This window comes from Pagrus pagrus (assembly GCF_965226575.1).
Source record: "Pagrus pagrus genome assembly, chromosome: 9".
Classification (NCBI taxonomy): Eukaryota; Metazoa; Chordata; class Actinopteri; order Spariformes; family Sparidae; genus Pagrus; species Pagrus pagrus.
In genome coordinates this window covers 26107412-26127796 of record NC_140193.1, presented here as the reverse complement: position 1 = coordinate 26127796, position 20385 = coordinate 26107412, and the positions used below count along the sequence as shown (strand labels likewise).

General features: G+C 41.3%; 1 protein-coding gene across 8 annotated transcripts in view; it reads right to left on the bottom strand.

Annotated features, from left to right (window-relative positions):
- Window positions 1-20385, bottom strand: part of LOC311262998 (mitogen-activated protein kinase kinase kinase kinase 4-like) — a 105878-nt gene that overhangs the window by 24034 nt on the left and 61459 nt on the right. For 5 of the 8 annotated variants that reach the window (XM_084362787.1, XM_084362790.1, XM_084362788.1 and 2 more), the window contains exons 4-16: window positions 19930-20055; window positions 17326-17436; window positions 17066-17156; window positions 13892-14022; window positions 12986-13040; window positions 12623-12701; window positions 12353-12528; window positions 11836-11908; window positions 11085-11295; window positions 6815-6976; window positions 6072-6158; window positions 4291-4611; window positions 1161-1316 (exon numbers count right to left, since the gene is read on the bottom strand). In XM_084362787.1, coding sequence (XP_084218913.1) covers window positions 1161-1316; window positions 4291-4611; window positions 6072-6158; window positions 6815-6976; window positions 11085-11295; window positions 11836-11908; window positions 12353-12528; window positions 12623-12701; window positions 12986-13040; window positions 13892-14022; window positions 17066-17156; window positions 17326-17436; window positions 19930-20055 — 1779 coding nt within the window. The remainder of the gene's footprint in view (window positions 1-1160; window positions 1317-4290; window positions 4612-6071; window positions 6159-6814; window positions 6977-11084; window positions 11296-11835; window positions 11909-12352; window positions 12529-12622; window positions 12702-12985; window positions 13041-13891; window positions 14023-17065; window positions 17157-17325; window positions 17437-19929; window positions 20056-20385) is intronic. The other 3 variants (XM_084362789.1, XM_084362794.1, XM_084362791.1) reach the window with 1 other exon arrangement.

Sequence of the window (20385 nt, the reverse complement as noted above, 5' to 3'; positions counted from 1 at the left end):
CATAATAGCTGCTTCTATGACTGTATAACAGTTGAAATTACATGCTGCAGTGTGTCCTGAGCAACACTGTTCAGAGCCCATGATGCGGGCACAGCAAAGCAAACGTCAATCAGCATGTGGCTCGTGCTCCTCTACATTAACTACCACTGGACTAGTTAATGTCTGCATCATCTTCTATCAGTCCTGTCTTGCAACATTATCAGGGTGTCTACAGCGATCAGACACATTTATTGCTTCTTAAGAAGTTTTCAGGATCATTTTTCAAGTGTTTAGGTAAGTATAATGGTAGGTCGCATATATTTGGTCCTGTGCAGGGGCAGGTTTTATGTAGGAATATGGTCATTAGTGTGAGTTAGGCTAATCTACATTTTGTCAACAGGTAAGTGCATGTATAAGGTAAAAAGCCTGTTGGATTCATTGGTAGTTTTAAAGATGTGTAAGACTAATTAGGGACCTGCAGACACTCTGATTATAATCTTTAATCTCTGCAGTTACATCAGCATTTCCTGCAGCTGCTTCAAAATACAACATGTCGATGGAAAAGCTTTTATTTTGAAACCACAACAGGAAGTCTTACACTGAACTAAAGAAAGAGTCATTGCAGTGACAGTAGTATGGAAAGCTTTTTGTCAGGTCAAAGAATGACCAAGAAGAGCGGTATCATGTGACATGGAAGCATGTCATTTGACTCCATGTATGTTTACTTTTTGGTTTGAGGAGCTTTAGTCTCACGGTCTGTTCTCTTTGTTGAAGACATAATTAAAGCTACTTTCATTCTGGACAAAAAAAGTTTTTTAAAAAAGTAAACTTTGTTTTAGTTTTATGTAGGTCATATAGAGGTATCAGTGTTACATTCATACTGCTTCATAATGAGTTTCTTGCAGTATGTTTAAACAAACAGCTGGAGTGGAGTGGAGCATATTGATTTTTAAGTAGAGACTGTGCTACATCAGATTTCCTTTACCGTCAGCCTCAGTGCCTCCATCTGCCCATTAAGCTACAGCGTGGCTAAATCCTGCAGGAGAAGCAGCAGCAGGACTGTAGCCAGGGACAAACGACCCACTTCACACCAACTCTAGTGCTGCCTGTGTACAACAGCTGTGAAAGTTAAGAGGGGATCGTTCGAGAGAAGGTGGCTGGTTTGAGTACATCACTGTTACCTGTGGTTCCACAGGCCGGTGCATGGCGGGCGCCTCGGATGCCGAAGACCCATTGGGATAGGAAGACTCGGAGCGTGGCGGCACCGGAGGCTGCTGTGGTTTGGTCTGAGCTGCCTGAGGAGAACCCTGGATGTTCTTCCGGTATCGCTCATCAGCCTAAGAAGGACACGCACACACACACAGACAGCGGCATTAGCAGTGGTTTGAGAGTACAGGTCGATGTGTGAGAGGACATTACGAGGAGAGTAAGTGGACAGAAGCCATTAGGTGCTACGGTTTGTTAGTTTCCCCCTGCAGAGCAGAGCAGACGTTTTGTACCAGAAGTGGTAGGAGCACATCAGAAAGTCCTCTGCTGATACAGGCACACCAGCAGGAACAACAAAGCACTTCCTCAAGGGCAGCAGTGTTATTGTTGCCACAAAATTCCCACATCTCTGCTAGAAGGACAGCGGCACCACGACCGGCAAAGATTGTCATGCATTTTTCATGTTGAGTGAAAAACATCACAGAAAGGTTAGGACACACACGGAGGTCCAGGACGACGATTCACAGGAAAAACTGAGAGTTTGTTTTCGTGTGAAAGAGTGTTTTCAGTCTAAAGTTTCAAAGTTATTTCTGGACAAGAGCAAATGTGTTCCGCAAAACAAGATGACTACTGCTCCGAAGTGGATCTTTACCTGAGCTGCTCCAAAATTAAAATAACTCGGCATCTAGTTTGTTTTAATAATGAAAGCGTTTTTAATGTCAACTCAGAATAGTTCATTCCTGTTGGCCAAAGGGTGTGCATCAGTGTCAGGGCCCTGACTCCACACTCATAGCTGAATCAGTTTAGATTGGTGAATATGATAATAACACTGTAATCACCACGTTCACTGATGACATCTGTAAACATCCCGACATCAAAGTGAGAAAGGGCAAGAACCTGATCAGTCGCACCAAACATCAACAGTTCAGCTAAACTGTGCAAAGCATTTTATTTGCAGGTAAAACTAATATAATAATTAATTTCACAATAAAAGATGTAAGAGATGCACCGTTTGCTATTTTCTTAGAATTTTGTAATGCTTTATAAACAATTCATTAAAGAGGAAAGTATTTTTTAACCTGGGCTCTATATTAAATGTTTTGTTGTGTAAATGATCCAGACTTCCTTTGGGGCAACTCCAACTGTCCATTAAAAGTGCTTGTTTTTGCCACTGACAGGCTGAGGTTGTGATTCAAAGTGTCTGACAACATTACCGAAACAATTTCTACGTAAAGAGACCTGTTTATTAATAATACCATCCATTTTTTTTACCTAAAACACGGGTCTCGTTCAAGGAGAAGTCTCAAGTGAGTCAGGAGAGATGACTGTAACAAGACAGGGTGGGACTTGTGTCTCTGGTTCCGAAATGGATCTTAATAATAAAAAGCTCTCTCTCCATCGAAATGGTTTCTGTAATGTTGCCAGACACTTTGAATGACAGAATCAGTCATTTGAAGGTGAGTTGTCTGTTAAACGAGTATTTTTAGAGGACATGACTTCGATGGTCGGACTTGCCCCAAGGGCTTATGTCGCAGTCAGTGCAGCTGTGTCGCTGCTACCAGCTGAGCAGATCTGGACAGATTCCAAAACTTCTGGTAGGTATGACTTATGATTTACATGGTTTATAGAGCAGTTCATTGTTTGGTAACAGTGAAATAACTCAAAGTTCAATTGAAGTTACCATTTATTAATGATGGTTATTAAAGTGTCACCCTATAATTGACAGCAAACAATAATTTTTCTTAAATTCAAATTCAAATTCTGTTAATAATAAAACAGTGACTATTAAAATAACTCCTACAATAAACCTGCCGATTCTGATCACTGGCTGAAAGATTGTTACATCTGTACAGAACAGGCACACACAACTATGGTGAGAAGAGTAGGTGCAGGTTGAACCAGGAAGTCAGTCTGTGGACTGTGCTGGACAGACATTCAGACTTTTAATCTGGAGGTTTGTGTCTGACTGTTTCTGATCAGCTGACTGTTTCCCCTCTCTGATTTGCTAAGCAGTGTCGGCACGTTCCCAGGCCTCAGCAGTGAACTCGGTGATTACAATGTTGTCAATACCGACGGGAAAGATGGCTAGACTATGACAATACAGCCCAGGTTGTGATGAACCAGGGTATTCCTGTCATTATTTGTTTGCTGAAACAGTAAGTGCACATTACAACCACCTGCTGTTTACACTCAGTGTTGCCAAGGTTCATCCTCCAACATGGCTGCCAGAGACTGTTTTGCATCACCTAAAAGAGTTTTGAAAATACCCGCCGATATTTGAGTCTCCTGGCAGTCTTTGCCTTCCCCTACAGTCTGAGGTGGACAACCTGCAGCAAACTCAGTGAAAATGCAACCAGCATTTGGTCACTCGCGTGCTTTCGGATCTGGTTTGTGTCTCTCTCCTTTTCCTCCCCCACCAGGTGCTAAATGGCAACAGCAGGAAGCCAAAGAGAGAGAGACAGGGAGTCCTGCTGAGGACTAATGAGGTGGCTCATTATTACAGTAACTTCATTAATATGGTGGTAACGGCAACAGTGAGGCCAATTAGAGGAGCAGCAGTGTCCTCAGTGCGGAGGAGGAGCTGTTCAGGTGAACAACTCACAGCGAACTTTCCGTCCAAAGTGCTTCAGTCAGGAGGAAAAACTCTCAAATGATGTCAGCTAGTGTTTTCTAACAGAATCCCAAGAAGGTTCAGTGGTCAGGTCGGGCCTCTGTCAACGTTTCTCCCCTGTGAGCCAAAAAAATATTAGACCTCAATGATTAAAAAGTTGTTATGAAGTTTGAGAAATCTTTGATAGTATTTTGCTGTTTCTAAGTGTAGCAGTGGTGAATGTCACTATTACATTTGTTCTGTGGAATCTTCTACTGTGGGTCCAATATCACTGGAGTGTATTTGCATCATGGACCGGTTGAATTAGTAGACTGACGAGTTTAGAAAGAGACATGAATCAATTCTAGTCACTACAAAGCGTCCACACATCCCACACCAGCAGCGAGCCATCACCCGTACACATCGCACACCCAGAGCAGTGGGAGTGAGTACACACAAGCAAAGGAAGCATTCTACAGCAGTCAGTGCGACGGCAACGAGCTGCGAGGGATCACCTCTCTGATTGGCTCAGAGTCTGGGGCGGGGCTTTGGTGCTCAGCGACAGGTGTGCTGGGTTCTGTAGTTTTCTCCAGACTGTGATTTGGACTCTTTTCAGAGTCGACGCTCTGCAGTTGTTTTGGTGTGTCCGGCTCAGGGGGCTTTATCCTGTCCTGTTCCAGGCTCTCTGGGGGTTTGGAGCTCTGTGTCGGGGCTGTTTTGCTACTATCCAGGTTCTGGTTTTGCTGGAGGGACAGCAGGTAGGCCTGCTCCTGCTGCAGCTGTCTCTGGAGCTTCTGGGCTTGGCGCTGCTCCTCAAGCTCCCGCCATTTATACTCCTGAGTGCAGGAAGGGTCAAGTTGAACCAAAACCTCTGACAGAAAGACTTTGGGAAAGTTGTACCGTTTCTACAAAACTGTTTCTTTTGACAGTTCATATAACACCTCAGAAACTTTATTCCTTCTGGGAACCGCAAACATTCACCTACAGTCCCAAGTCCACCTGATGTGGTCAGCACACAACTGTAAGCCTCATCGTGACCTTGTAACGGTGAGATGCCAGGCATAAACTGCAGCTCAGGGTCTGCATTAAAATTAGTAGTTGTGGAGGTAGCCTCAAAGGAGAGGGAGGTTGAAGGATGTTTTGGCAAGATTATCTGTATCGCACAAAACCAATCATCAGTGATCTTTACAAATCCAGGTGCAGATTTCCCAATGGCAAAGTCGTCAGTGCTTAAAAAAAATATTCTTGTATCAAATTGTGACACCATAAACTGAACATTAGTCAAGGGGCTGTTGCAGCTAATGGGTAAATGTCACAACTGTCCAACCGCACATCTGTTAGAGCAGTTAACTTTGGTAAAGAGTAGTTCTACTACTTTACTATTAACACGGTAAATTTTTTTTTTAATTTGGATTCTTTTGCCCAGTATCATAGGCTGCATCTAAAATAGCAAAAGGTTGTTAGATGAGTTGTTTTCGATTTTTTCTTGTAAATCTGCCCAAAAAGTGCTTAAGTCCTTCAAATCAGCTCCAACAGCAGTGTGAAGTGTGAAAGCCAAACATGATGTAATGTTTTTCATACTAAAGTGAATAAAGGGTGACTGTGTAGGAACTGTGGAGAGCAGCCAAGGATAAAGTGATGGTGTGAAGCCTGGAAGTGAGGATATGAGTGGTCGTATCCTTTCATTATTTGAGTATCCTCTGTAACCCCTGAGGATTATAAGACTTTAAAAACGAAACACATCAAGTCAAACAAACCCCTCCGAATAACTTCATTCACTCCTCTCCGGAGCAAGACCCGGAACATCTGGAATAAAAACAGGGGAAACCCTCTCTAACCGGTGGATGACTAGTTTCCTGGTGACGACATCACCGTCACTAAGGCCCTGTAAACATCCTGACTTCCCAGATAAAACCTAAGAATACTTATTACATTTGGACCTCAACTGTTAATGGCTCCCCTCGGACCTACAAAAGTCATAACTCAGTCCCAAAAACTTGATTTAGTTTAGATCGGGAAGGAAACCTGAATGAGGAAAGTTTGCGTAACGGGTGAATAATGAGTAACTACATTATGAAATGTAATAACCTGGAAGAGAAACTAAAAAATAACCCCCAAACTGATGGAAATAACATTCAGGAAACATTGTAGAAAGAGAAGAAACTTTTTAAAGAAACACACAGAGGGAACGAGGGCATGAGGGAGAACAGAGGCCAATACTCACAGATAGAGATAGATGTTATACTGTATATGTACATGTGATCTCCTGTGTTTAGTCAGAGCAGCAGACACTCACCAGCAGCATGGCCTGTTCATGGAGCAGCTGCTGCTGCAGGATCTCCAGGTGCCTCTGCTCCTCCTCCAGCTGACGACGGATGTACTCCTGTCAATCAAACACAGACCACCCGCACCCATTAGTTCAATGTCTGGAAATAATATTTCTTTATTTCCACACACAGCAGCTTACAGTAAGTATGAGGAAGGTCTGGAAAATGGAAACACACACATGTGGCAACAACTGGATCATCAATTCCCATCATCTATTTTTACTTCTTTTTTGAGGCAATTGATTTTAACTTATCAAAAATAAGTTAAGCAACAATCTCAACAATCCATCGTCATGGTTACTGGTGGTAAGGAAATTACGTCGCCTCAAAAAGTCAAAACTTGAAATCTAAGACACTGTTAATTTGGCATTTCTAATATTACCACAGTTAACTGAACCAAAAATGGTGCTATTTTTATTTAAATTTATTTCAATAAGAGAAATAAAGAAAGAAATTACAGCTGTCATAAAAGAAAAATAAAGTAACTTTAAATAACCAACTAAGAAAACATACTGAAATGCTTGTATCCTCTCAGGTAGATCAAACAAATAAAGTATGACGTCGCAACAATCATTACAAATCACACGAAAAACATCTCATTCCAATAACATCCCCTTGTGACTCACATTCATTAACATGAATATATGAATACAACAGATATTTTGGTTTTAGCTACATTCAAGACTTTCCCCTGTGTGGTTCTGCCTCATACCTGCTCTCGGTCGGCCCTCCTCTTCTCCTCCTCCACCCTCCTACGCTCTTCCTCCTCTTTGCGGCGTCGCTCCATCTCCTCGATGCGTCTCTTCTCCTCCTGCTCACGTCGGCGCTGCTCGCGCTCCTGCTGCCTCCTCATCTCGCGCTCACGCCGTTGTTGCTGCAGGTGGACACGGGAGGAGGGTTAATGGAGAGCTTGTTCATGTCCCAGCTGACGGTGTCCTAGTTCAGATTTTTGTCGAGTCATATGTGACACAGAAGTTGTGTTTTCTCATTGGTGTGAAACTAAAACCTGCATTTTTAGTATTATGATCATCATCAGGTGACATACATGCACCTTCAATTAGAACTCAGCTGTGATCTGTTGCTCTTTGGTGCCATCACAGCTCGACTGTACAGTAAACACGAACAACAAGAAGCATGCAAAAAAAGTAAGCTGGCAAAATAGATGACCCAGTTTTGCCTGTGTGATATTGTCTGGTTGAAGTAACCCAAAAACTGATATTGGCTAACTCTATTCACAGGGCACATTGTTATAAAATGTCAGAAAGGAAGAGAAGAAGCTTTAGCTTATTAAAGTTAATAAGTCATATTACAGAAAATTGAGTATTTTTAGATTTGAGCACAACCGGTCATTTAAAGACGTCACCTTGAGCATATTTCATCATTTTCATACATGTTAGAAAAAAAAGGTCCAAAACTGAATCAAGAAAATAATCAGCAGATGAACAGATAATGACAATGATTTTAGGTGCAGTGTCACACTGACTAAACAAACTGCTGCTGGGTTCACAGCGGTGGGATTCAGATGAATCTGGGGACGAATTGTGTATTTCGCCATTTCTCCAAAATGTGGTGACTCGGCGTCTGCTGCCGCCTGCTGACAGTGACAGCATGATGAACTACTTTTACTTTCAGATTTGACGTATTAGACGATTGGATTAATGGACAAATAGAGAAAAAACTTGACCATCTGCCATATTTCAAGTGATGTGATGAACTGTGTAATGTACTGTATTAATTACACTATACTAACATACAGTACAAACTGACTAGCATGATCCATTTAATCATTACAGACCAGTTCTGTTAGTAATAAGCATTAGGAAGATTATTTCATCAACTGAGCAACTGCATCACTCAGAGGGTCAAAATTACTGTAATAATAATTAACTAATCAGCAGTAATGATAATAGTCCAATGTGTCAGACAAGCGCTCTTCCTGAAGTAAAGGTTTCTTCTCTATTTCCTAGACATCGTTGTCAAAAGTAACATTACAAAGAAAGTACAGGTAAAAGCAGAAAACTGTTTCCTTGTTAGGACAGCTTGCATTAAAATGCACAGATGTTGTGGGGGACACCGCTGCAGTATTGACTCTTCTACTCCTGCTACTTCATTTTGTGTGCAGCTATATTCTGATTTTAACACACGCAGAACATTCAAGGCCATCTGCTGAAGGATGTATGCCGTTTTCTTCAAGTGCACAGGCTGTTATTGATCTTCAGCGCTATGCTAATGTGGCTTAGATAAACATTCATTTTACCCTTAAAATGCTGCAAACTCTGTTTACATGTGTTGTCTTTGGATGGCCAAAGAACAGCAGGGCACTAATACCTGTATGTAAAATATAAATACAGACAGACAGTGGATGATCTGAAGTGACAGCAGGAAGTAAGAAAATCAACATTTAAAGCAGTGCATTAAGACTTAATGGTTAAATCAGAGTAATATCATAAGTCTGACAGGCAGTGATCTTACACTCGGCTCTCTAAGCGGACGGATGAAGAAGTTACACTGGTTTCTGTCCGTCAGCGTGTTCTGAAAAGGTGCAGTGAAAGCTGCAGGACGGCAGCTTTGGCTGCAGTATCGTGACGCATCGTGTTTGTACACATTCAGCAGTCAGTATTCCACAGGAGGTGATCTATCAAATCAGGAGAGCACATGTACGGGGGTATTTCTGTGACATGGCACGAGTTCAACTGTGGCTTCCACTGCCTGATTCATCTACAAGCTCCGTCATGAATCATAAACGCAGCCTCCAGCTGTGGGAAAAACATGAACGTAGATTAAAACTTTGTTCTCTCTCTCGCCACAGAAGCTTTGCACCTTTAAGGTGAATTTACAGGCTGATCCTCACTACACCGCACACTCTGCCTCATTTTCTCCATTCATCCCTTTGTTTGTCAGCCCCTCTCACAGTATTTAGGTCTCTTTCGCTGCCTTTCCTTCCAGAGAATTTACTTTAGTCCACTTCTGTCCAAAGGTATAATCATCTCTTTGCCCAACTCCCTCCACTTCCTTCTCTCCTCTATCGCTACACGTTCTTCTCTCTGCGTTAGGAGAAGTGAGGAGGAAAAGCAGCCCCGCTCACACAGACACGAATAGAAAAGAACCACCGCTCAGGGAGATAAGGATAATTACAAAAAGGGGTTTCAAACTCGTCCTCTGGGGACACCAATTAATTTTTTATTCACTGCAGCCTAAATCTGATTGTAGAGTCAATTGTACAAAATCATCGGGCAAAATCTAACCACTAACCTCCAAGTCAAAAGTCTCTAATCTTATTACATGGAGATAATGCACATGCACACCTGATAAACTGTTTAATTCCCCCTGGCTTTGCACACTATCAGCAGCTGCACAGTCTTCAGTCTAAAATGTGGGTGTGTGTTTGGATTAGTGTCGTTTATTTATCTATTTATTCATTTCATGTATTAATGTTAAATTAATCAATGAATCATTGGTCTATAAAATGTTTATAGAAATTTAAAAAAAAACAGAAAATGCATCAAAATTTCCCTGAAACTCAGCTGGGGTCTTTAATGTTGTTTTGTCTGCACAAAAGTACAATGTACGCCCAAAACCAATTCTTTTCAATCGTTTAGTGTTTCACATCATTCAATTTACAATGATATGAGCTGTATAAGAGAAGGAGAAGCTTAAACAGACAAATATTAGGAATTTTGCCTGAAAATTATTTAATAATTTATAAAAAATGTTGGAGATCAATGCTCTGTCGATCAATAGACTTGTTGTATAAGCCCGAGCTTGTGGTTGTCACGATAAGGTCTGAGACTTTATTGATCATGTTGGCTGTGTGATGTCATTATAGGTTTTCAGATTTATTGACAAGCCGGGATGCTACAAAACAACATCACTATGTATTAGTATAGTGTACCATATACACAGCCTGCTGGTGAGGACATGTTGCCCTACTCTGTGTATTTATTCAGCTTTTTATTTAGCAATTCATCACCTGTATTAATCTCCAACAACTATCAGAGCACAAGTACAGTAGCACAAATGACTGGAATATAGTTTTGTTTTTTTAAACCCTTGTGTTTTAAAAAATGACAAGTTTACCATGTTACCTTGAATAACACATGCTATGTTATGAAATGTTATTCCCTGCATCAAATCCCCTGTAACAGCCTAGAAAACAACATTTCATCATAGTGTTAACTGGTGATGTCACTCACTCTCAAAGGAGAACCTCCCGGTCTTGTTGAGGATGCGTGCAGAAAACTTCATAAATAACACAAGTCTTTCTCTTAACACAGGAGTATTTTTAGTCCTATTCTATCCGTTAGTGTGACTCCTGGGAGGGATCCTGTGATGCCCAATAAATAATAGATATAGTTTAGAAATGCTTTTCAATTAAACAGGTGATGGTTCTCACAAAGTTTTTACAATCTGGACAGTGATGAGGCTGATTTATGGTTACGCAGAGCTGAGGCCGTAACCTAGCAAGTGGACGACGCCGTAGGGAGCGTTTATAAATGTGCGCTGGTGTGTCTGTGTTGCTGGTGGTGGTGAGCAGTTTGCCAGCCGTTCTTTCCACCTTAAAAACACTGACACCTTCAGCTCACAGGTGTGTCTCTGGGCTAGAGAGAGCGGACAGGCAGAGTGTCTGCAGGGCCTCTCCATGCACACTGAGCCAGAACGACGTTGTTGCAGCATGCTGGCGTTTGCCACCGGGCTGCTCGTGGCTCGTGGCAGCCTGCCCTTCAGACATCTGGTCTTGTCTGCTCTCTCGCCCAGAGACACTCTGGCAGCATAGAGAGGGTATAAAAGAGTATAATCCAAGAAGAGCAGCAGCTGGCTGGTCAGGAGGGATTGCAGCAGCCGAAGAGGGCAGTGTGTTTACTGGGGAAACTACAGGTCACAATCCCGATATTAGCTTCCATATTTGACTCAATCCATCATCTCCTTTACAATCAATCTAATGTGGATCCATCCAGACTGAACTATGAGGCCTGTGTGCTCACCTCCTCCAGCCGTCTCCTCTGCTCCTTCTGCTGCTCGATACGTTTCTGCCTCTCAGCCAGCAGTTGGCGCTTGTACTCCTCCTGCTCACGGAGCTGCTGCTCCTGGAGGAGCTGCTGGCGGCGCAGCGCCTCCGAGCGCTCCTTGTTCTCCTGCTGCAGCCGGATGAAGTCGCGACGCAAAGTCGACTCGCCTGGCACATTGACTATGGAGCTATAGGGAGGAGGCAATGAGAGGCTTTAGCTGGAATGTTAGCAAGCTAATTAAAATGAGAAGTTGTTAATAACGAAGACACAAATAAATACATTAACTTCTAGACATCAGGATACTGAGGATTTTTGCGAAAAAATAGAGACAGTTACATGTAACTGGAGAGCTGCTGTTGAGCTGCCAAAGCCACACACTTGAAATCACGAACAATGACACCAGCAAAAAATACAAAGCAGCTTGCTACAGATTTTCTATGTTCTAAATTTTCATTTCTGTAATTGTTTTGATTACAGACAGAGTTCATTTGGCTTTTGCTCAACTCTGAATCAGAAACTGATTCATGCGCCTGTGGTTTTCAAAAAACCTGGTATGAGTGTGACTCACACAAGAAAATAGCAGTGGTTAAAAGTTATGTTCAGCCTGTTTGTAGTGCAGTTTGACAAGACAGGACAAATGTACTGTATACTGGTTTGCAAAAGGCTTAAAGGATAAACAAAATCCACACTGTACTGCTCCATAGGTGTTGTGATCATATCATTTTACCTTGGCTCTCCTTCTTGCTCAGACGCCTCTTCCTCCTCTTCTTCGCTGCCACTGTACTCATACTCTGTCTCATCTGTAGGTAAGGAACAATAATATAACGACTCAATAAAAGTCATTAAAATGTTACATTGAAATCCCGTACTTTATAAAGTGTGTTAACTCTAACACACTAGGTACATAGGGGTTACTGTTGGAAAGTTTGAACAAAGGAAATTATCAACTGTCTTCAGAGTTGCTGAAAAAAACAATCGTAAATCTGCAAATGTTCCATTTAAAATGTGTCTTTAGGAAACAAAGTTTGTTCTTTCACTGCCTCGTCTCTCACTGACAAAGACACAAATACCTCCACATTGTGTAGAGTAGCTACTAACTGCATATCTTTGTCCATCGGTTAATTTTTGTCCCATACTGACAAATATCGAGCAGCACTGCTGTTGTCTCCAGGGTTATGTGGCACACATGTTTCAGTTGCACAGCAGTGACTGACACACTGAAACAGACAGGTGTTGGGACTCACCCTTCTCACCCCTCTTCTTCTTGGTTCGGTCGATGTGGTCTTTGAGCTGGATGCGGACCTGCCTCTCGTTGGGCTGGTCCCTGATGAAGGGGTGTTTCAGCAGCTGCTCAGTGGGAGGACGCTGAGTGTAATTCTTCACCAGGCAGCCCTCAATAAAGCTGAAGAACTTCTTCGACCTGTAAGGTTAGAGTTAAATGTGATGTTTGAAGTAACAAGTCTGTGTGTTAACATGAGAGATGCTTTGACAAAGAGGATAAATATTAAGCTCACCATTTTTTGGACTTGAGTCGAGGAGGAGGGTTTCTGGGAATGAGGAAGAGGGCTCTCATTGGATGCATGTCACACAGAGCTGGAGGAAACAAAAAGAGAAAACAGGTGAGAGATCAATGAGAGCCAAAAACATGCTTCTAAGTCTTACATGTTCGCCTTCGTCTAACACCATTTGCTTGCATCAAAGTGTGTTTTTTACTCCTTGCACTATCTGCCATCACCACAAACTCTACAAGCTTTACAGCTTCATGTGCAAAAGTTAAAAGTTAAGAAGAAAAACTGTCATAGCAGTAATCATACCAATTTCTCACAATCACAATTTGACTGATTTAACAGGATAAGGTTAATGTGATGTGTACTTACGGGGGGCTCCCTCAGCCATTTCTATGGCTGTAATTCCACAGGACCACAGGTCACTCTGAGGGAGAGAGGATCAGATCAGTCACATCGCTTTGCATGCAAGTTTGTCTCATTTATATAACCCTGACAGAAAAGTGGGGGTGCTGTGTCAAACCTAAAACAGAATGTGATAATTTGCAAATCCTCTTTGACATATACTCAACTGAAAACAGTACAAAGAAAATATATTAATGTTACTTTAACCTCATCAACCTCATTGATTTTTGTAAACATATACTTAATCTGAATTTTAACAATTTGGGACAGTTGCAACCAAAGACTGAGAAAGATGTGCAATGCTCCTAAAACACTTGTTTTGAACATTCCACAGGTTAACAGGTATATTTATACCACTTTTACTCCCCAAGACATGGAAACACATGTGCAAAACTGGTGGAGTTACCCTTTAAGAAGAGAACAAGTGCTGCATTACAACCGCCCCGAGAGATGAGGCCATTTTACTTTTTGCAACAACAGACTTGGAAAATGTTGAAATCTGATACCAAGCTGTGATTTCTGACACTTTCAGGCTATTTTACAGCAATATTGGAGTGTGGAGACAGTGTTCTGTTCATGATCCACATAGTACTTTCTGCAGATGGAATGTCTACCACAAACCAAAAGCTTAGGAGCACTAGGGTGGAAATAGAAGACTTGATATCTTGAAACTAGTGAATCTATGTGAAAAACTGTAAACTATGAGCCTGTTTCTTGTTGTTGTTGTTGTTGTTGTTATTTGGCTGCACCAACCATTTAGTTATGCGCATACATCAACAGTAAAGGCAAAATTTCCAAACTGTCTTTGCGGGCCCTGACCAACAAGACCAATTGCCCCTGATATAGAGTAATACAGCAGCTCCAGTTCCTTACCCTGTAGTCGTAGGTAGCATCTGGGTTTTCATCACAAGCAATGACCTCAGGAGCCATCCAATAAGGCGTCCCGATGAAGGTGTTCCTTCGACCTACTGTGCGGTCCAGCTGAGCACTCACACCAAAGTCCACTGGGAAACAGAAAGTTAATGTCAATTATTATGGATTCAGACTGCTTTCATGAACAGCTTGAATTCTGTCAGGTATCTGGGAGCCACAGAGCAACCTTGAAGGAGTGTCATGTTGACCTGATGTCAGTACCAGTAAAATATCAAAGGGCTTTAGGGAGCACACTGACAGTGCTCAACTTGTGGATCATGAATTTTGTTGTAATTCTTTAACATGTCTCATGTTAAAAATTGTGAGTGTGAGAAACTTAACACTGCGATGAAAACAGTCCAGACCCTGTGTGAGAGCAGATTGACATTGCCAGAGGGGTCATTTAAAATTCTGACTTTAAGCCAAATAAGAGATTCACTCTGTTGCCCAGGGAGCAGTGTTAATTAAAGTTTGTCTCATTGTCTGGTCACGTTGAAACCACCACACTTTTGTCCACAGTGCATGTCAGGTCCTGACTCTGAGTGTAAAGGCCACAAAGCTCTGTCTGTCTCCTTTTAGCTAAACTAAAAAGTGTGTTATTGTGGCCACAGCAGAGACAGGTGGCTTATACTGTGTGTCACAGGACTGCTATAAACAAGCCACAAAGAGTAATTTGATTACAAATTTAAATGCAATCATAGATAATTAAATAAATAAAAACAAGATTGATGAGTGTAAAATACTCTGATAATGATGAAAAGGCGTGAAAACAAGAGAAAGCAACTGGACAGTGAGGCTCCCAAACTGAAAAATGTTGATCTGTGATTGGCACAGATGATTTTCACATTCACAATTGATCAGAGGTGTAAGACCTCCAAGTTACCGGTAACTTATTCCAGGATTTCAAATAGGTCTGGTGTGTTGCTTATTAAATTCAATTTCCCTGGTAAAAAAAACAAAACAAAAAAACAAACAGAGCTTTGCAGGCAGAATTAAGAACAGCAATGTCTTCTTATCTCCATAAGCCAAAAAGATAGGGAAAAAAAAGAAATGTGACAGATAAACAGTGACAAAACTGGTAAAAAAAGTGTGGATGAGATGTACACAGAGCTGTTGTAGGGTTGATCAAGCAGACTTTTTAAATACCATACAGAATGCAGTTTTAAATACCTGTTCAACAGTGACACTAAGCCAAAGAAAGAAAGCATGATGGAAAACCAGTGGGAACATGATGGCCCTGAATTATTTATCACTATATGACAGCTTTTCAGTACTTTCAAGCAGCATACAACAATGATACCTAATGATATAATTAGGGCGGCAACTAACGTGATTTTCATTGTTGATAACAATCTAAGAAGAGCAGCAGCTGGCTGGTCAGGAGGGATCCAATTATTTTCTCGGCTAATCAATTAGCTGCTTGGTCTATAAAATGTCAGAAAATGGCGAAATATGTTGATCAGTGTTTCTCAAAGTTCAAAGTGATGTCATCAAATGTTTTGTTTTGTCCACAACCGAAAGATATTTAGTTTACCGTCATCGAGGAGGAAAGAAAATATTCACATTTAAGAAGCTGAAATCAAAGAATTTGGTTTTCCTAAAATAAGTACTCTAACCTATTAATCTATTATTAAAATACTTCAGGATTAATTTAATCATTTTCAGTTTCATAATGTTATTTTTGGGTTACTACTTGAATAGATTCACATGCTTTAATGCACAAAAAACACATCAGTGTTCTCATCCAGTTCTGCAGCTCTTTATTCCCCCTCTGTCTGAAACGCTCTGTTTTAGCTCCTGTCTCTTTAAGTGCACCCCCTACCAAATACCCAGTCACTCTGATTGGTCAGTTCACACGTGCCTGAGTCAGCACCGCTGACAACAACAGAGAAGCTATGCTAAATCAATTCTTACGTGCCAAACTAGCTGCTAGGCATAAATTGTGCAAATGTGTGACATGGTGACATATTATGATGTCATGAAGTCACAGAATTAAAGGCGGGACTACTGAAGAAGAGTTTCAGGAGTGACAACCAATGGATTAATTGACTAATTGTAGCAGCTCTAGATGCAATCAACTATATTCACATGGCTGAAAAGGAAATGGATGGATTTATTAAACTAATTCAAAATGATTAATTTACTGTCGTTAATTTAGGTTTATAGTGTAATTAGCACAAATCATTAGCACCCAATATGAGATGATGAGATTCTGAACTACTGTAGCTAACAGCTGTGACAATGTGATCTGATGGTGACCATAGTTCTGTGACAAATGACAGTTATGTTGGCAGAGTGGATACTTTACTCCCCCTGGTCAGTTGGGGTAAAACTTTCACATGGAGATCTGCTGACAGGAACACAGTGTAATTCTGCATTTTTGAGGTCAAAATGAATTCGCAAAAATTACAGGAGCCAGATTCTGAGAGTCTCACTGATGTAAAACTGCAGTGAATAACTTAACTCATAGGCAGTCAGTCCTGTTATAAAATCACCTGAGAATAAACAACATTATCAAAAAGCAAAACAAAGAACGACTATTAAAAGTGAGGTGTGTTTTGAGTGCTGGTTTCTACCTGCCAGCTGGTGCACCTGTCTCAAATCATGTTTAAGTGTGTTGGCTCACTGACAGACGGGCAGGGAGAGCTTCAAATTTCTACAGCTACCTACTCGTTAGCTGTTTGCTGGTTGTTTTGAGAGACGTCAATTAATAGAGTATAAACTCTATAACACTTTTTGTGCGTCAATAAATGGACAGACTGTGTGGAAATACCTTTATGTCTCTGAGCTCTGTTGTGGTTCTGTGGCAATTTGCAATGTGATAATAGAAAACATTTACAGTTATTTTCCATTTAAATCCAGTGGAGGTAAGACTCTGCCTGCAAATAAATGTTTTCACAAGGATTTTCATTACTGTGTGAGACAGGCCTACGACTGTGCAATCATGTGAAACACTACAAAACAACACTGGTGATGAAAAAGCTCCAGTTGGCACTTGCATGGTGCTGACTCAAATCTGGTGCTGCAGTATTTTTTCAGCGCAGTCGTCCAAACCTCAGAGCCGGCTGTGCTCTCAGTCAACAGGCCCGGTCTGGTCTCACAATTCAATTCACAAAAGAAATAAATGACACATACCCAGTTTGACTTCAGCGTTTTCAGTCAGCAGCACGTTCTGTCCCTTGATGTCACGATGGATGACGTGATGAGCGTGCAGGTGAGCTAATCCCTGCAGAGAGGAGAAAAAAAAAACAATTTGTTTTCTAGAAATCTTTGCAATCACAGACACAGGACACTTTCATCAGTTACTGAAAGTACTTATTTGAGTTTGCTACTACAGTATATTTGACTCTGAACAGTATACAATAGTCGTGAAATTTCCATGAAAGAGGACTGACCCTGAGGATCTCTCGGGAGATGTAGGCGATCCAGTCCTCCTTCAGTGTGTTGCCCTTGGTGTTCTTCACCAGATCTGTGATGGACCCGGCGCCACAGAACTCCATCACCAGCTGGAGGAGAGAACAGGAGATACTGAGAAGACTGTGGATGTTTACACACACACACACACACACACACACACACACACACACACCTGCTGAACATTAACCCTTACCTAAACTTCACCCTAAAACTTAATGATGTACGTTATGGGGTCCAGCATTTCGGTCCCCATGAAGCTGTCGGACCCCACACTGTGCGCTTCTGGGCTCCCAACAAAAATAGTGTCACACACACACACACACACACACACACACACACACACACTTGGCGAACCCTATACCTTTGTTTTCGCCCTACAGTTTAAAGATGTACGTAAGGGGTTCAAGCATTTTTGGTCCCCACAACACTGTTGGACCCCACATCGTGAGTAAGCTTCCGGGCACCCAACAAATACAGAAAAACAAGGCCACACACACACACACACACACACACACACACACACACACACACACAATTTTACAGAGACAATCTGCAAAAGCTGCCACACGCAGCATTTTAACATCAATAAACCATAACCACATTACTTTTGTAGTATAACTTCCCTCCCAAACAAGTCAATCATTGACAGCCTCTATTATTATCTTTGTATTTTCCATCTTTCCAAGTCTTTCTCTCGGTCAGAAATGTTAGTATCTGGAGACAGCACATCACAGGAAGAGTAAAAGGCTGATGGAATATTCACTTCCTACATGTTTACCTGTGTAGAGTTTGGGATGGGGGTCTGGAAGCAATGGGCTGATGGGCAATGTGGTCTTAGTATGATGAAACATGAGCATAAACAAAAGCACTGATGTACGATACTCACATAAAGCACCTCACATACCAGCTGCAGATATGGACTTTTATACAGTATGTCTCTTATGTAGTAGGTCTCTCTCTGATGTAGCATCCTCATCACTGTCTGTGATCTGTGCAAGGTCTGTGTATCGGTTTAGTCGTATCTTTAACTTTAAAACTGATTTCTGATTCATATCGGTTAACTGTTACACCCTTAATAAAAAGGCTACTGAGGATGATTAAAGTCAATATGATACCAGTAAGCATATCCTAATGACTCTGAAACTCAGAGCTCACACGTGTCCTTAACCACTCTGTAAGGACACTCCCACACAGAGTTTAAAAGCCTGCAGCTCCCCTCCAGTTAGTCAGAACTGAAGAAGCCCCTTGGATGAGAGGTGAAATGTCTTCAAGAGACTGAAACACAGTTGCTTACGATACAGCACTTAGAATAACTGAATAAGATCATATCAGCATTCTTACTGTCAGTAAGCAATTATACTGCATTAGGCGTTTCCAACAGAAGGAAGCAGTTTTGAGGTGGATAAAATTGGTCCAAGTTTATATTTACGGGAATAATAAAAACATTTAGATTTTAAACGTTGGTGAGTGGTCATTACATCATCAACAGAACAATCTGCAGTGAGCTGCTGAATAATCCCATCTTACATGTTGAGGATAAACACTTCACTAACACACAGCCTCCTCTTCTTCAGTAGAAATCTTTATTGATTTTCAATGCAGAAAATGACTATCAAGAGAATGACATGAACACTCTCTGACTCTTTCACAGACATTAACATCAGACAGTGTGAGGCCGCAGCAGTGGGGCTGTGAGGGCTCGTTCAGGCAGCTGTAACAACAAATACAGGGCCGTGTTGTGAGGAGAGAGTGAGATCTCTCCTCTCTAGGAACAGCAGAGCTGCAGGGTCATAAAACAAGGTAATCCTGCCTTCAGCAAACCGAGCAGCCATAAATCTTCCTGCTGCTGTGGTTTTTCTCTGATTAACTCCCTCCCTTTTGTCTCTCATTTTTGCTTCATTTGTTGGATTAATTTCCTCTGCACTGTCTCGTTTGTCTTTTTTGATTTTGTTTTCGTATTACTCTCTCCTCTCCTGTCTTATGGGCCTGTAGGGACTTTAATGTTGGGGGGAAATATGTTGTGTTAACAGTTATTGTTTGCAAGCAATAAAGTGAACAGATAGGGTCTGTGCAAACATAGAAACGATATACAAACCCAATATAACCACACCAACCTGGACTTTGTGTAGGACAGTTTGTTGAGTGCTGATCTGTAACATCTCTCCAGTGTGTCATCACTGCTGACACAGTCCAGAGACTACATACATACACTGATTCATTCATATTGGGTTTTTTTAGAATCCACAAATTCGTTCTTTATAGTGTAAATATCCAAAAATCAATTCCAGCAAAAATAATCTAGATTTGTCAATTGCCTCCATTTTTCTGAAAATGTTCTTATTTGGCTTCTTTTTCTGTTTTCTTAGGGTCACTGAAATATATATATATATACTTTACAGCAAAACAGCTTTGCAGCATTGTCCGAAAGACTTCGAAAACTTAAAGTGGCTCCTTGCAGGGGGGGGTTCAGTTAGATACTTTCAGACTCTAGCTTGCTCTTGCTAGCTTTCTCCAATCTTACCAACCCAACCATTAACTTTCAGGCAAATTTAACTACATTACATCGTTAGATATAAACTCACCCATAGCTGGTCATCATGGCCCGGGGGACTTTTCTTGATGAAGGCTCCATAGTAGGTGGCTATGTTTCTGTGGTGGGAGTACTTCTTCAGCATGTTGATTTCCAGCTTAATTTCCTCCTCTTCATCCTATCAGAGAGTGAGAGAGAGAGACCCGTCAGTGTGGAGTTAACACATTCTTATTGCCTGGGAGATGACGAGGAAGCAATTATATGAACTAATGGATCAAAACAAACAATATAAGTCAAATTTCTTCTGGTCAGGTTGTTACAGCAGGATGGAAAATCAGCACAAAGACATTCTGACACGTAAACAACAGTTCATCTGCAAATACACTGATTCTAATAATCTGTGTTTGTACCGTATGATCAGCCAGGTTGATAATCAGTCAACTCATTGCATACAGTATATCCATACATGTAATACACTATATGTATAATTATATGTTTAACTTCAACT